Raw genomic sequence first — 18,910 nt, 5'->3', positions numbered from 1 at the left:
ACACCCAATGCAAAGCTGTGCATATCTGTTTTAAAGATCTGCCGAACATCCAATGCGCAGCTGTGCATTTCTATTTTAAACATCTGATGAACACCCAAAGCACAGCTGTGCATTTAAATTGTAAACATCTGACGAACACCTAATGCACAGCTATGCATTTCTAATTTAAACATCTGACGAACACCCGATGCACAGCTGTGCATTTCTTTTTTAAATATCTGATGAACACCCAATGCACAGCTGTGCATTTGTATTTTAAACATCCGACGAACATCCAATGCACATCTGTACATTTCTATTTTAAACATCTGGTTAACACCCAATACACAGCTGTGCATTTCTGTTTTAAACATCTGATTAACACCCAATGCACAGCTGTGCATCTGTATTTTAACATCTGATGAACATCTAATGCACTATAGTGCATTTCTATTTTTAACATCTGATTGACACCCAATGCACATCTGTGCATCTCTATTGTTTTTTGCCGAACACCCGATGCGCAGCTATTCATTTCTATTTTTAACATCTAAAGGACACCCAATGCACAGCTGTGCATATCTGTTTTAAACATCTGCCGAACATCCAATGCGCAGCTGTGCAATTCTATTGTAAACATCTGATGAACACCCAATGCACAGCTGTGCATTTGTATTTTAAACATCTGACGAACACCCAATGCACAACTTTGCGTTTCTATATTAACATCTGACGGACACCCAATTCACAGCTATGCATTTATATATTAAACATCTGATGAACACCAAATGAACAGCTGTGCATTTAAATTGTAAACATCTAACGAACACCTAATGCACAGCTGTGCATTTCTATTTTAAAAATCTGACGAACATCCAATCCACAGCTTTGCATTTGTTTTTTAAACATCTGACGAATATCCAATGCACAGATGTGCATTTGTATTCTAAACATCTGATTAACACCCAATGCACAGCTGTGCATTTCTATTTTAAACTTCTGCCGAACACCCGATGCGAAGCTATGCATTTCTATTTTAACATTTGACGAACACGAAATACACAGCTACGCATTTAAATATTAAACATCTGATGAACACCAAATGAACAGCTTTGCATTTAAATTGTAAACATCTAACGAACACCTAATGCACAGCTGTGTATTTCTATTTAAACATCTGACGAACATCCAATGCACAGCTTTGCATTTGTTTTTAAACATCTGCCAAACATCAAATGCACAGCTGTGCATTTTTATTTTAAACATCTGATGAACACCCAATGCACAGCTGTGCATTTGTATTTTAAACATCTGACGAACACCCAATGCACAACTTCGCATTTCTATATTAACATCTGACGGACTCCCAATTCACAGCTATTTATTTCTATTTAAAACATCTGACGAACACCCAATGCACAGCTGTGCATTTATATATAAAACATCTGATTAACACCCAATGCACAGCTGTGCATTAAAATTGTAAACATCTGACGAACACCTAATGCACAGCTATGCATTTCTAATTTAAACATCTGATTAACACCCAATACACAGCTGTGCATTTCTGTTTTAAACATCTGATTAACACCCTATGCATAGCTGTGCACTTCTATTTTAAACATCTGACAAACACCTAATGCACAGCTATGCATTTATATATCAAACATATGACAAACACACAATGCACAGCTATGCATTAATATATTAAACATCTGATGAACACCCAATGCACAGCTGTGCATTTAAATTGTAAACATCTGACGAACACCCAATTCACAGGTATGCATTTCTAATTTAAACATCTGACGAACACCCAATACACAGCTGTGCATTTCTTTTTTAAATATCTGATGAACACCTAATGCACAGCTGTGCATTTGTATTTTATACATCCGACGAACATCCAATGCACAGATGTACATTTCTATTTTAAACATCTGATTAACACCCAATGCACAGCTGTGCATTTCTACTTTAAACTTCTGCCGTACACCCGATGTGCAGCTATGCATTTATATATTAAACATCTGATGAACACCCAATGCATAGCTGTGCATTTAAATTGTAAACATCTGAAGAACAGACAATGCACAGCTATGCATTTCTAATTTAAACATCTGACGAACGCCTTATGCACAGCTGTGCATTTCTTTTTTAAACATCTGATGAACACCCGATGCGCAGCTATGCATTTCTATTTTATACATCTAAAGGACACCCCATGCACAGCTGTGCATATCTGTTTTAAACATCTGACGAACACCCAATGCACAGCTGTGCATTTAAATTTTAAACATCTGACGAACACCCAATGCACAACTTTGCGTTTCTATTTTAACATCTGACGGACACCCAATGCACAGCTATGTATTTCTATTTTAAACATCTGATGAACACCCAATGCACAGCTGTGCATTTATTTTAAACTTCTTCCGATCACCCGATGCGCAGCTATACATTTCTATTTTAAACATCTGATGAACACCCAATGCACAGCTGTGCATTTGTATTTAAACATCTGACGAACACCCCATGCACAGCTGTGCATTTCTGTTTTAAACATCTGATGAACCCCCAGTGCACAGCTGTGCATTTGTATTTTAAACATATGACGAATATCCAATGCACAGCTTTTCGTTTCTATTTTAACATCTGGCGAACACCCAATGCACAGCTATTCATTTATATATTAAACATCTGATGAACACCCAATGCACAGCTGTGTATTTATATTGTAAACATCTGACGAACACCTAATGCACAGCTATGCATTTCCAATTTAAACATCTGACGAACACCCAATGCACAGCTGTGAATTTCTTTTTTAAATATCTGATGAACACCCAATGCACAGCTGTGCATTTGTATTTTAAACATCCGACGAACATCCTATGCACAGCTGTACATTTCTACTTTAAACATCTGATTAACACCCAATGTACAGCTGTGCATTCCTGTTTTAAACATCTGATTAACACCCAATGCATAGCTGTGCATTTCTGTTTTAAACATCTGATTAACACCCAATGCACAGCTGTGCATTTCTGTTTTAAACATCTGATTAACACCCAATGTACAGCTGTGCATTTCTGTTTTAAACATCTGATTAACACCCAATGCATAGCTGTGCATTTCTGTTTTAAACATCTGATTAACACCCAATGCACAGCTGTGCATTTCTGTTTTAAACATCTGATTAACACCCAATGCACAGCTGTGCACTTCTATTTTAAACATCTGATTAACACCCAATGCACAGCTGTGCACTTCTATTTTAAACATCTGATTAACACCCAATGCACAGCTGTGCATTTCTGTTTTTAACATCTGATGAACAGCTAACATCTAACAGCCAACTTCACATACCTAAATAAAATGCACACCAATGTAATTCACTTTTATTGATCTACAGTGGTGAGATTTAAAATAAAAGAAATTCAACGTATATGTGAGTTGGCAAACAAAGAATGAACCACAACATAATTATAATAATAAATATTTTGGTTTCAACGAGTATTGTACTAAATTCTAAATCAAAATACATTAAAAACTATTTAATAGTTTTCGTCTAAATTCAATGCTTCATTTAATGTATTTCCATTTCATTTTTATTCATTTTCATGTACTGACATTTAAGTGTAACCCATTTACTCTCACACCCGCCACCAATATTTTAATGAACGTATCATCTTCTGCAATGTTTATGTCGTTTATAAAAGTATTTGTTTGATAGTTTTAATAGGTCAATACTATCTTATCGGGTGCATTTATTACGACATGAATTGAATTGCACGTCTACAACCCCGGAAACCCGACTTTCATAAATCTGAACTATATTTGAATCAATGATGCATGACTTAAAGATGACATCTTTGCAAACATCTCCGACAATGCACGTGTGTCAATGTCTGTTTATTTTCGTTCTTTTTGGGTAATAATATGCAAAATGTAAACATAATTTGTCAAAACCCAATCCAAGCCTCCTTCTTATGTGTATTTGCATAGATAAACTACGCGTATCTTTTCCTACCTATAAGGTGTACGTAATCAATATTTGTAAATAAACGAATACTTTCTAAAACAGGATTACCGGTATAGGCTTTCTTATTAAATCAGCAATGAAATAAGTCCTCAAATAATTTAGAGAATACACTTAACGAAGTGTAATAAGCTACCTTAGTACATTGATCCAAATGAAATTCAGATTTATGAAAGTCTACCGTAGCCCAAAAGGCTATATATCGTGTTAAATATATCGTGCGTCGCCGCGACTGTCGCGCAAAATATCGAACGTCGCCGCGGGTGTCGCGCAAAATATTATGCGTCGCCGCGACTATCGCGCAAAATATCGTGCGTCGGCGCAACTGTCGCGCAAAATATCTTGTATCGTGTGTCGCCCTTGATGTAAGAATTCAGACCGCGACACACGACGCACGAAGCGATACTCGATATTTTGCGCGACAGTCGCGGCGACACGCGATATTTGCACTGTTCAAATATCGCTGTAATAATATCGCATGTCGACTGGCGTTTTCAAAAAAAAATAATGCGACAGCCGCTCTTTTATATGCGATATCTCGCCCTTTGAACGCGACCGTCGCACTTAACTAAAGCGACCGTCGCCCTTTATGAACGCTACCGTCGCCCTTTTATATGCGATATCTCGCCCTTTAAGAACGCGAAAGTCGCCCTTTTATAGGCGATATCTCGCATATAAAAGGGCGAAGGTCGCGTTCATAAAAGGCGACGGTCGTGTTCAAAGGGTGAGATATCGCGATAGAATGCGAAAGTCGCCCTTTTATATGCGATATCTCGCCCTTTGAACACGACAGTCGCACTTAACGAACGCGACCGTCGCTATTAATGAACGCGATCGTCGCCCCTTTTATATGCGATATATCGCTCTTTTAGAACGCGACAGTCGCCCTTTTATAGGCGATATCTTGCATATAAAAGGGCGACGGTCGCGTTCATAAAGGGCGACGGTCGTTTTAAAAAGGGCGATATATCGCATATAAAAGGGCGACTGTCGTATTCTAAGTTTTAAATATCGAGTATCGCTACGTGCGTCGTGTGTCGCCCTTGATAAAAGAAGGGCGAGATTATAGACGGCACTATCCGGATCCGTAAAAAACAGGGTGTTTGCAATAGTTAGCTTTCCCGATGTTAATCGAGAAAAACTGTCGAAATGGGTGTCGATGCAGTAACATTCCGCTTTCGGATTGGGTGTTTTTGTCATCGAGAAGAAATAGGATACTTATAAATAAATACAACTATTATTCCCCATACGTGAAATAATCGGACATCCACTTACGCGTCTTTGCCTCCAGCATATGTATTCTACTGATTATAAACTACCCCACACTTTAGCATGTAAAGCACGTGTCAGTCCATGGAAAATGAAGCTGACTTCCCAGTTTGTGCAAATACTGTAAAATCAATCCAACCGGCTAATATTGGTCAACCACCTACTCCTGCGCAGGCAAACCTTGGATACAACATAAAGGAAACTACGCTTCTATTAGCAGAAGATATTGAATTAAACCACGGTCCAAGGGAACTTGAGGCGATGCTCGCGGCTTTAAGGTCATCAGAGGCTAATCTTTAAAACGTAATGGGCTTGATTCGCACAGAAATGTCCGAAATAAACATGATGCAAACACTCTTAAAGAAGAAAATACAGCTTTACACGGTGACATACGAACACTCAATACTAAATGCGGAAACACAGGTACTCGCATTTTTGCCATTGAACGCAACATTTCAGACGGACAGGACCTTACAGAAAACATGCGACTAGATGTTGATCATTTGCAAAACCAATGTGACGAACATGGTGATCTTATTAAATCTCTCCAAGAAAATATCGAATCTTTAAACCGTAAAGCGATTGCGATGAACATGCGGATCTTAGGATGGTAAATTGATCTAAGGTTCGGTGAACAAGAACATAAATCAAAAGCAATATCAGACATACTTAAGATCGCAAGCCCATCTACAAACTGGGTGCCGGATGACATTAAACATATCCAAGTCCTTTTACACCACTTAAGATGGCTACCCACCTCTGACAGTTTTCACCTCTCGATATGAGGATGACAAGAAACGGGCGTTTAGAGGTCGCAAAAAATAAGCAACCAATGCATTCGTATAGTTGACGACCTCACGAAGACCCAGAGAAATACACTTAGATCCATTCGAGAGCACGGTAAGTTTGGCTATTTTTTAACGGGCATTTGCACGTGAAAGATCGATTACATCAGACCTCGCAACGCAGAACTGTCACTTGTAGACGAAAAGCCACACCGCCTCCAATCGACGCTACCCTTCCGCTACAAATTGAATCAGAAGATATCGCAATATAACTAGAGAACAACGACTTTGCCCCATTTGCAATACTGGTGTAATAGAAAGCGAATTATATTTCTTATTAAAGTGCCCTGTATTGAAGGATAAACGAAAAACATATATGCAGCATGTTTTTTTTCACAAACCCAAATATACATAAATTGTTTATAATGTTGTCAAGTAAAAATGAACAGACAATAAAACAAATTTCGTTTTATATTGTTAAAGCACTTGAAACGCGAACATTACATATTTATCTATGATATAACCTAGTTATAAGGGTTTCCACATGGATTAAACTTTGTTTTCGAATAACTTTAAAATTTTACTTATGTATAAAATGCAGTTTCTTACCGAGAAAGTTCTATATTTCGTTTCGGTATTGCTTACTACTCTGTGTACAATTTCTGTAAATTTATTGTAGGCCCTACCTATATAACCTAACTTCCGTTTTACAATTCGAATATATATATATATATATATATATATATATATACATGTGTTTGTATGAGTGCGCGTGCATGCGCGCATGCGTGTGTATCTTGTTCACCACTCGATAATTTGCTCACATGTTATGCCCACCAATTGTGCACGCACAACTGTCTTGCATGGATTGTTATATGTATAGAAGTGCGTAAGGGCCAGAGGCCTATATCATACATAAACAGCGCACGAAATAGTTAATTACTACTTGTGATAGATTTTATGAAATCAAAAAGGAAACTGTTTATGTGAGAGTTTAGCTGGGCTTACAGGAACGATTTTAATATTAACATGTTATTTCACCTTGTATCTATACTTTAATTGAATTATCCAAAAGCTGGTAATTGTGTAGCTATACTTGTGTAATGTAACAGTTAATAACATATCGTTTATCGTTTATTCTTTTAAGTTTATTCTTATGATGGAAAGTAATAAGGAGATATCTCAATAATATGTATCTTATAACATATCGTTTATTCTTATGAGTTTATTCTTATGATGGAAATTAATAAGGAGATATTTCAATAATATGTATATGCAATGTTAAGATGAAGTTTGAGAATTTAATAATACATTTGTGGAGATATTTGCATAAACTAAGACCTGATTTAAGATTTATTTCAAGTACGTTTACACCCAGGATGGGGTTCAATAAAATGAAAAGTCAATTAGATAAAAGAATCAAAGGTCATATACTTAACAATGAGTTCGGGGTCAGCATATAGATACGAGATAAAAAGTACCCACACATGGTCATCAAACAGCGCAGATGAAAGGGTCACCTATTTGCCTGGGATACACAAGTTATGGTACTGACAAATATAACGGGATTACTCTATACCAATATAAATGGATTAGATTTTAGTATATTCGCCAAGCAAGAAAATACATGAGAAATTGTTCCTTCTAGAATAGTCTGACGAATCAACCAATGAATAATTACCATACTAGCTGAAGACCAATCAAAATTTTAAAAGAAAATATATGCAAATTAAATTAGAGACAAAATGGGGATGTTTAGAGTAAAAGGGCACTCCGCGGTTAGGTTAGAAAGATACTACAGCTAGACTTAGAAAATAATTTTGAGACTATAAATACATTTTTGATGTCAAGAAATAGTAAGAAAAATAAAAGAAATACTTTTCAGGAGTCAGAGACTTGTTTTACTTTCACCAAATACATTGACATTCGATTACGTGACACTTTATTAAGTCTGAAAGGCATGATATGGCCCGTCGAAGCTCGACATCACAAGTCTTCAAACGATTCTGTAGAAGGTATGGAAAGTGAACGTTACTATTTATTCTGTTTGAGACATCGAGTTTAACACGACCTGCAGAAGGGTGTCATATTTATAGCCAACCCACCTCGAATGTACATCATTGCACACAGTCGTCTTCTACATTGAGGTTCAATTTAAAGGTAATTTTCTGATATTTAATATATGTTTTGGAGATACACTTCATTGGTCTACTCATTGCTACTTAAGTATTTTTTTTTAAAGTGCTACATCATATAACGATGTTTATGGGCTTGGTCCATAGTCCCTATCGTCCCTAATTCATAGTTTATTATATCAGTAACCCGTTATCATAAAAATGTAATCAAACGTCAGCGATCAAAACAAATCAGTTTGAGAGTTTGAACCTTTCTCCTTTGATAGATTGGCAATTAATGCTAGTAGTAACCCTTACCATAGCAATCAAAATGAAGCCCAAGTGTTACCTTAGCAAAGTGATATGACAGCGCGACAATTCAATCCAAACTTTTTTTACAGAATGTATGATATATAGAGAATAAAAGCTTACTTTTCAATATGATTGTGAAGCTTAACGTGTCACTAATGACGTCATGCGCACGTGCGCTTTATATTTGTTAAACTTTTTTGCTGTTCTTAATGCTTTCTGTGTCTAAAAATATATAATATCTTCGTATAAAAATTTAGTATAAAAAGGTTTCGTTTGTTGAATCTGATTAAATTGTACCAAAAATGAATACCGTACTTTATAGTTGATTCTGAGAAATACAACCTACCTCCAAACAATGGTTGATATATCAACTTTATGTTGAAGTGATATAGAAAATACACTAGGCAGCGTTATATCATTTAGATATCAATGAAGTGGTATGATTAATTCGTCATTGATTCAACATTATTGAACGCATTCCGCCACTAGCTTAGATATCGAAAGTATGACAGAAATGCAAAATCGTTATTAACTTACAAAGACACAATTTAAATTGCATGTGATTAAAGACCTTTAATCAACACTTTCCCAAACTTGATCACAATTTTAACTTCTAGGTACTTCATCGCAAGCACCTGATGATAAAGAACAGATGAATAGAACAGAACAGACCGTTTATTGAGATTTATACATACGTACATCGTCTTTCATGCATGCAATTGTAAATACAGTACTTGTACGTGTCAAAATATATTAATTGTAACCGAATCAATTATACAATTATATATACCATGAAAAACACCGATTTTGAAAAGAACAAACCAAATAAAATTAAAGGCAGTAAGGATAAACTATTACGTTTAATTAAGTATGCTATATTTTCAACTTTTATCATTAAATAAGGGAAGTCGTGAAATAATTCCTGAACGAAATTCATCTTTAAATTAATTGTCCCATTGATATTTAACATCAGTAAAAGTATCGTAACTAGGTGATTAATTATTACAACACAATGAAAACTGCAACGGTGCGTGATCGCTCCATTCATTAAAATCACTTAAAGCTTGATTACATTCGAAAATTGCTGTCTTTTGTCAATGGATAATCAATTATAAAAGAGCCGTTATTTGAGAAAAAGGTGTCTACAACTATCGCCTCATCGACGATTGATAGTACATAAGTGTAGTGGACTTACACAGAACACGTTCTTTAATACCATGACTATTGTGTATTTTATCTGTTAAGCAAAAGAAATCCGGATACTGGTAAGTCAAGAGTTGTTTTTGTGCCGTTGTTTTTGAATAAACGGGAGAGAAACTGAAAAAAAAGAAAAAAAAAAAGAAAACACTTAAATCTACTTATATTGTTCGTAAAGATAACCGTGATTTATTTTTGTTCATTTATTTATGGTTATAGGTTTGTATGTATTAAAAATGGTATAGTTTAGGTTAAGCATCAGAACCATCTTGTTTTTGTTTCGACTTACAGATCTGACAAGTACGTAATGTTACAATGGTATAATGTAAGACGTCTTGAAATTGTATGCATTTTGTTATATGTTTTTTTTTATTGGTATTGTATATGTGCAGTATTTACATGTTTCGTTGTTTTCTATATTGTACCCAGACTTCGTGGAGGCATTAGATCCAACTGTTAATGACTGATGGTGACTTCGATTTGAATTATCATTTCGTTATAAAAACTGATTTTGTGACTTATTTAGATAATTTAATGACTTTTTACAGACAAACCATGGCGCCAATCTACTTCGCTCTCGCGACTACGCTGACGGTACTGATGACGTCATACAGAGGACTTCATGCTCAGATGATCGCGGATGCCGATCGTTTGTTAACCAACTTAATGCAGGATTACAAAAAAACTTTCCGGCCTGTGTTAAATCAATCGAAACCGGTTTTTATAAATACTGATTTAGAGCTCGTCAAAATTCAAGATTTTGACGAAGTCGACGAGAAAATATCGTTTACGGCGATATTGTACCTTTACTGGTACGATGAGCGACTTGTTTGGGACCCCAAAGGTTATGGTGGTATTTCAACCCTCAATATTCACCTCAGTCAGATTTGGGCTCCGGAAATGGTCCAGACGAACAGTGTCGAGAAAATATACCGTCTTTCCGAAGATTGGCACGCAGTGAGGGTCAATAACTCGGGGTTTTGCTTATATTATATTGGCAACGTGTTTAGTTCGTCTTGCGAAGTCGACGTTACTTTCTATCCATTTGATAAACAGAAATGCGAGATAGACTTCATGCCGGCGTATTACGAACCTACTAAGATGGTTGTGCTTACGTTCAGGAAGGAAGCGTTATTGACATATTACAACGAGAATGGCGCATGGGATCTCGTGAGAACTGCTGCGAGAACAAAACTAGACAATCGTATTGTGTCTTTCGAGATCGAGATAGTGAGGAAACCTGGATTTGTGATAATAAATATGATACTTCCCCTTTTGTTAATGTCCGTGCTGAATATCCTGGTCTTTTTGATCCCTACAGAGTGCGGAGAGCGCATCGCTTACTGCCTGACGGTGCTACTGTCTATTGCGGTCATCCTGACGCTTGTGGGAGACAACCTCCCGAAGAACTCGAGCCCGATGTCATTGTTCAGTTACTATATGTTGTCCTTGCTCGTAATCAGCGTCGCCATCACGGTCGCTGTCATATGCAGCCTGCACGTGTACCACAGAAGTGGCAAGCAACCGGGAACCGTGTGGAGGGCCATCACCAGGGGCCTCAAATGCTGCACTGTCCGGCGGTCTTCCGATTTTCTGGACTCCACAAAGCTTGAAAGCGAGGAAATACGCTTTATGAATGTAATGCCATACCCGACATACACTCGTTGTGGATTAATCATGGACCGACCAATGTATATTTACGGGGGTTTGTCTTCAGATTGTCCGGAGACCACAAAACGTCGGAGGGTAGAAACGCGCGACGATGAAACGAGTAGCGCATTCGTGGAAATTACGTGGGCAGATGTGAGCGTTGCCTTGGATAAAATATTCTTCGTGTTTTTTGTTCTTACTTTGGTTACTGTATCAGTGTTCTTTCTGTTGATTATTTACAACAGCACAACACTATAAAATGGAACACTTAACGTTTTGTATTCCGAAAAAGGGACACAGAAACTTCGGCATAAGGATATTGCTGTAATTTAAATGAAGTATACATAATTTAAAAAGAGTCGCTTGCTCAGAAATTTACGTTAACATTTATATGTTTCATTGTGACACTATGTTTGAAATTTCCAATTAAGTGTTTGTGTCTGAAATACGTTTTTTTCGCAAAAGGATGATTAATGCTTGCGATGAGCTAGGATGCACACCATTGGTATTTTGTTGTTGTTTTCGTCGGAATACTTTTTATCGTCAATCTCACAATGAAATTATGTATTTTTTTATGAATTCGAATGATTTGGGAACATTTTTTTTTCAATATTAAACTTTTCTATACTTTGCTATCATATTGGAAATGTGATCTTGCGGAGAATAAGTAGTCGTTGTATCACGAATGCGCCAGCCATTTGTTTATATATATGTCTATATGATGCTTTTTGAAGGAACAAGGTACTATTATTAAAAATTGAGATATACGTGGAGGCAAGTACATGTTCAACATTAACCTTGATTCGTGTGTATCTGCTGGGCTAACAACCTTGAACGCATAGCATGTGACTCGATGAATTTTATGCAGACCATTTGCACGATTGTTTTACAAATCAATTATTCATTTACGTTGAATGTATGTTTCCACATCGAAATCGATGTCAGAGCATAAAACTTACATGTGTTGCAGTTATTATATTTTTATGGGTATACACAACTAACAAACTGCTGAGGGTGAGATTTATGCCGATATGTATTCGTGTGTGGACGAAAAACAAAAATTTGAGCTTTAATATGTCATAATCTATATTATATAAGTCTATACTTTATGTACATAATTATGCGACTTAAGATAAAATTAAGCAAACACGGATGGTATTATTTGCATTTAGTGTTGTAATTGAACATGTATTTCGCGAATCGAGTTTTATTAAAATGTTCCGCGTTCTGGGAAAACTGGGCGTCATGCATGTTTATAAAATGTCGTCCCAAGTAACCCTGTTCAGTCCTCACGGGCTTATCAACCACTATCCGCTATTATATTGTTGATTTTTTTATGTTTAAGAGGTTATCTACTTAGCGAATATCCAGTCCATGCGGAACATGACCGCACATGATAATCTGAGATGACACTTTTCGCACATGAATTTAACCCAATTTTTTCGACAGTTTTGCTCAATTTTAAAATGGTTATTCTCAAAGATTTTACACTTGGTACGAAAGTACGCGACATTTGTTTTTAACTTTTCTTTCCCTTAACAAAAAGCTTTCCAAACAATATGTTACTGTATTTATATATTTGAAATACAACTTACCAAAACTATGGGAATGAAATGTTATATAATAAGAAGTAGCTGATAATTATTAAAATTGATCCGGGCCCGTACTAAGCAACCCGTTCTTAGACATAAGAAAAAAGAATAGACACTGACTTGAGACATCCTTATTCCAAGTTTGAATAGATGCTCGCTATCAATTCCGCCTAATATGTCATAAGCATAATATTTTATACGAAGGTGTTAAATGTCAAATTAGACTAAACAATTAAAGGGTCATTTTCACAGATTTTGGCATGTTTTAATGTTTGTAATTAAATGCTTTATATTGAAAAATGTAAACATTGGATACAAAAAGCTCCAGTAAAAAATAAGAACAAAATTAAAAAAAAGAAAAAAAGGTAACCCTTAGCAGGGCTCGAACCACTGACTCCTGGAGTCATGGAGTAAAAATTCTACCACCTAGACGACTCGGCCATTCTTCCGAATATAATGTTCGATGTATTTTATTCTTTATATAAGCAATCCTTGTAGTTTTACAAAATATAACGACAATAACAGAACTTTTCAAATTATTAATTCGTTTTGCGTTGCAAAGCTTTATACTTTTCGGGTTTTTAAATCGTCAAAAGATGCATATAATGGCTATTTTAGAGCATGGTAAATGCTCAGTATAACTGTTTCCTCACAAATATCATAACTTAAACGATTATTTGCGAATATGAAACAACTTTCTTCAATTTTGTCAATTTATCCAGACCTGGAAAGGCCCCTTTAACCATTTTTAGAACGTTACAGTTTAAACAATATTCTTTATTTTTAGAACATAAATCTATGAATTGATTACGAATATTTGAATACGGCCATGGCCTTCCTTTTGCAATTACATCAAAAAGGCCTAAGAAACAGATCACATAAATGCATCATTTCATTATCAGGTTCCTGCTCATCCGTGCAACTTAGTATGTGCGTAAGAAAGAACTCTTTAAAAAAAACGTTCTCATTCGTTCTTTAAACATTTGTTGACAGTTCTTAGTAAACGACACAAATCTTAATACTAACATACTGGCCTGCGCTGATATTACGCTTTCCAAACCTAACGTTGTTTGAATATATATGTACAAATACATGTTTTTAATAAATGTCATCGTCCTCCTCCTCCTTCATCGTCGTCATCATCGTCGTCTCCTACAATAACACAAACATTATGGATATTCTATCTTAATATAACATATAAGCATGAACTGTTTTTTCGAGAATAAAATTATTTAAAAAATGCAATCGAACTATTATACCCAATACAATTAAAGGGGCCTTTTCACAGATTTTGGCATTTTTTAACTTATTCATTAAATGCTTTATATCGATAAATTTAAACATTGGATCGTAAAAGCTCCAGTAAAAAATCAAGAATAAAATTAAAAAAAGGAAAAGAACATTGCCCGGACCAGGTTTCGAACCAGTGACCCCTGGAGTCCTGCCATAGTCCTGAAGTAAAAACGCTTTAGCCTATTGAGCTATTCCGCCGAGTACACATGCTGAACGTATTTTATACCTTATATAAGCAATCTTCGTAGTTTCACAAAATTTAACGACAAAACCAGAACTCTCCAAATTATTCAATCGTTTCGCGTTGCAACGCTTTATAATTTTTAGGTTTTAAAATCGTCAAAAGATGCATATAATGGCTCTATTAGACCATGGTAAATGTTCAGTATTACTGTTTCCTCACAAATATCATAACTAAACCGAAAATTTGCGAATCTGAAACAACTTTTTTCAATTTTGTCAATTTACCAAAGCGTGAAAAGATCCCTTTAAAGGGGGATATAAGGCCATCGCCATGAACCTCTGTAAATCTGTCTGTCAAACTGTCTGCCTATTTGTTTGACTGTCCGTAGACACACACTTGTACTAAGGTGTTTTCTTACAATTGTCAACGGACAGCATACACGCCTTAGAGTCTCTATAACGCTCAAAATAAACAAAAATTTCGTTAAGTATTTCGTAAAATAAAGTTAACACCTTAACAATCAGTATTCCTTATAGCAATAGCCAAATTTTCAACTCTAGATGTGGGATGATTACATAGATTTCTGTAGATACAAAATGCTCGTTTTTATTTATTTGTGGCCACAATTAATTCCCGCGAATATATCTATTCATACGACACACGAACACCATTTTAGTGTTCATGTGTCGTATGAATAGATATGCAAAACAATACTAAAAACGAGCATTTTGTATCTACAAACATCTATTTTACCAGACCACATCTGACGTTGAAATTTCGGCAATTGCCATTAGGAACACTGATTTTTAGTTGGTTAAGTTTATTGTACGAACAATTGTACGAAATTTTCGTTGATTTTGAATAGTAATGTTATAGGCATTTTCCCGTACGATATGAGCTGTAAATGTGCAACTGGAATTATAATACGTAAAAAAATGATGCCCCCATTTCATCTGAGACACTCTGTAACTTAATGATTATCCAAGGTGTTTTTCAATATTTTCAACGAACATAATTGAAACTTGTAGTCACTGTTCTTATTATAGGAAGTATTTCATCCAAGTAAATGTAAAACAACAGACGTTTTACCATTTTCCCTATACATTATATTCTATTATGAATATAAAACTACCACAAGGGCTTCATGTAATACATTTGACATGTAAAATTGCACTCAAAAATTCTTCTCAAATTATGCCTGTGGCGATAATTTGATATCGCCTCATATTAACTTATATATATATATATATATATATATATATATATATATATATATATATATATATATATATATATATATATATATAGCTATAAAAATTTGTAATAAGTACTCAGAACTCACAAATCACAGAGATTTAGTAATTGAACTCTTTGACCGTTTTTTTTTTTACACATTGTTCGTGTTTCTCTAATTTCAATAAACGTGTACATTATATATAAAATAAATTGCGATCAATAGAGGCAAGGTAACTCTGCTAACTACAAGTCAACTCTTTCTATCTCCCTTGGCAAACCGTATTGGTGTGTTTTTTTCTGTCGCATAAAAAAAGCTGCACCCCTTATTTATAAATTTACCATGATTATAATCAAAATAACAACAACTATGTTTAATGATGTTTTTCTTCATTGAAAGACTCAAATAGTACTCCAAATCATGGCAGTGTATTTTTATGAATTACGGTATAGATGGAATATTATCGACGTTTCTTTTTGTCATGTGGTATGTAAAAGGCTCTGACTTATCTATTTTCAAAGATGTATTAATGCTATACCCATAAAGGCTGTACTATAAATGTTTTTGGTCATAGTCTTTGTTAAAAAAACGCAAGTTTTTCTCTCTTTTACAGTTTTTTGGCTTGTTGTTTTTCAAATGATGCCTTTTTTCCAATAGATTTTATTAAAATATAGATAATGCACAAGTATCAGTTGTTGTTTTTACTCGAAAAGACAATATAAATTAGAGATCATACATAAATATCAATGAAACAATATATCCTAAAAACATTTTTTACAACAAAAGCACAAAAACGTAACAGGTTTATATAAACATGTACATTATACTTTTAACTATAATGCGCATACTGTACTACTGTCGCCAATCACATACTAGATCTGTACTGTTCAGTAATTTTTAAGTAACTGAAACCACAATTCAATTTTATTTACATAGTGACATGTTGTTGTGTTTTTGTTTTGTTTTTTTGTAATAAAAAACCTAAATACAATATAATATATTTGTTCATATGTACATGAAAACACTAAAACGTTGAATTAACAACTCAATTTTAGCTGTTAATCTGTTGAGTGACTCTTATCGCTGTTACATATTGTCTCAAAGAACATCAGTTCCACATAACACAATTAATCAAATTTTAATATAACAATTCGTATGTAAACAATGCCTCATTTTCGCTTTCGACTGAAGCAAAAGGTGTTAATGTGTAAGATAAGCTGATTTTAGCTGTTAATCTGTTGAGTGACTCTTATCGCTGTTACATATTGTCTCAAATAAAATCAGTTCCACATAACACAATTAATCAAATTTTAATATAACAATTGGTATGTAAATAATGCCCCGTTTTCGCTTTTCGACTGAAGCTAAATGTGTTAATGTGTAAGAAAAGCTGATTTTATCTGTTAATCTGTTGAGTGACTCTTATCGCTGTTACATATTGTCTCAAATAAAACCAGTTCCACATAACACAATAAATCAAATTTTAATATAACAATTTGTATGTAAATAATGCCTCATTTTCGCTTTCGACTGAAGCTAAATGTGTTAATGTGTAAGATAAGCATTTAAGTAATTTATATTCAAACTGTCAAGCTTCTGAAAATTTCTGTTAATTTGTTTGAGTGACTCTTATCGCTGGTGCATCTGTGTCTCAAATAAAATCAAATCCACATAACACAATTAATCTTAATATAACAATTCGTGTGTAAATAAGGCTTCTATTTCGCTTTCAACTGAAGCTAAATGTGTTCATGTGCACGATAAGAATTTAATTAATTAATGTTCAAATGAAAAACCTTCTGAAATTCCAATAATCGCACCAGAAATTGTACCATATATATTATTAGTGTTTATTTTCTTGCTTTCTTTTAAATACTATTACACGTAAATTAAAGTACCAACCGTTTGTTTTATAAGTGTGCACTACTATTATGCCTATTCTTGTCTCCCTAGTTGAATTTTCATACCAATATTAGTTTTGTTACTAATACATGTTTGTGTATCAGAACTAAAAACTGTTATGATCTAGTTATGATCTAGTGATGTGTATTTTTCCAATATGTTCAAAACTGCCATTTGTTAAATGTAAATTGATTAATCGAAATTATACTTAGTAGCAACACCTAGTGAACGAATATATGTCATAGAAACACATATTGAAAATAGTTAAATTAATATCGGCATATCTAGTTTGTTTTCTTAATGATTAACTGTGTGTACTTGCACAAAAGGCACACGGGATCCAGTAGTATTCAATTATGTTGAAAGTATCTTTTGTGAAAATGTGAACTCTTAAAAATTGCTTTTAGTAACAACTTTTAGTACGCAAATATCTTTCCATGCGATCTTATAAACACTTATTGAAAATAGTTTTTATATATACTGTATATTGTATACTGTTAATCAAACACTGTTTGTATCTTACTTGTTTTATGTTTATGCAGACGTTCATTATAACATTTATATATACACAGTTTATACTGTTAAACAAATTGTTTTTAAGAAGGGAAAAAACTATTTCAATGCTAACATAAAAAAATCATAGTAAATAAAGATAAAAAAAAAACACAAAATCTGTTCAGTGCATAGATAATATGTAGCTGAGCGAAATATATATACCATCTTTATTTAAAAAAATCCTGATGTTTACATAACCACACATCTTAAATTTTTTGTACAAAACATCTTAAAATAACCACGTTTCTTGTCCGGTAGAAACTTATACTGGTTACACTAATAACATAGCAATACACTGTATTCAACAAAAAGTGACGTTTAGATAAAATGACCTACATATTTTAAAGACTTTTTTCAACTACCTTAAAAAATCAATTTTCAGCTTCATATACTTGAGCTTGTTTCTGAAAACTTTTGTAAATCAGTAAGCTGATACCCGTACTACAATACTATTGCTAAAGTTAAAAAATTGGCCTGTGTGCTGTTTACTTGTTTGTTGTTGTTGTTTGTTTTGTTAGCATTTCTCTTAAGACATTTTACATCATAATAGCGTTATTTTTTGTATCGTGTTGTTCATATACAATATGATTGCAGATATATGTATTATGTCTAGATACCTATATTTTGGTCTTTGTTTCTTTTGCAATATTGCTGTAACCTTTGTAACTAGAATGTCTGTTGGATGCTGTTCAAATCACCGTTTAGACTGTAGATCATTAACTTTAAATTTTTGCCTTTGTTTACAAACGGTACTAACAGCCAACTGGACTGGCGCACAAAACATTACCATTTACTTAACTAT

The 18,910-nt window shown here is 34.3% G+C and overlaps 1 protein-coding gene across 2 annotated transcripts in view; it reads left to right on the top strand.

Annotated features, from left to right (window-relative positions):
- Positions 1 to 12,407, top strand: part of LOC127863031 (neuronal acetylcholine receptor subunit beta-2-like) — a 43,930-nt gene extending 31,523 nt beyond the window's left edge. Inside the window, exons 1-2 of one of the 2 annotated variants that reach the window (XM_052402445.1) lie at positions 9,642 to 9,766; positions 10,247 to 12,407. In XM_052402445.1, the coding sequence (XP_052258405.1) occupies positions 10,254 to 11,606 (1,353 nt within the window). In that variant the 5' untranslated portion in view covers positions 9,642 to 9,766; positions 10,247 to 10,253 and the 3' untranslated portion in view covers positions 11,607 to 12,407. Of the gene's footprint in view, positions 1 to 9,641; positions 9,767 to 10,246 lie in introns of those variants that run through there. The other variant, XM_052402444.1, reaches the window with a different exon arrangement.
- The last annotated feature ends 6,503 nt before the right edge of the window (positions 12,408 to 18,910 follow it).

Source organism: Dreissena polymorpha, chromosome 16, assembly GCF_020536995.1.
Source record: "Dreissena polymorpha isolate Duluth1 chromosome 16, UMN_Dpol_1.0, whole genome shotgun sequence".
NCBI classification, from domain to species: Eukaryota; Metazoa; Mollusca; class Bivalvia; order Myida; family Dreissenidae; genus Dreissena; species Dreissena polymorpha.
This window is presented reverse-complemented; position numbering and strand designations above follow the sequence as displayed.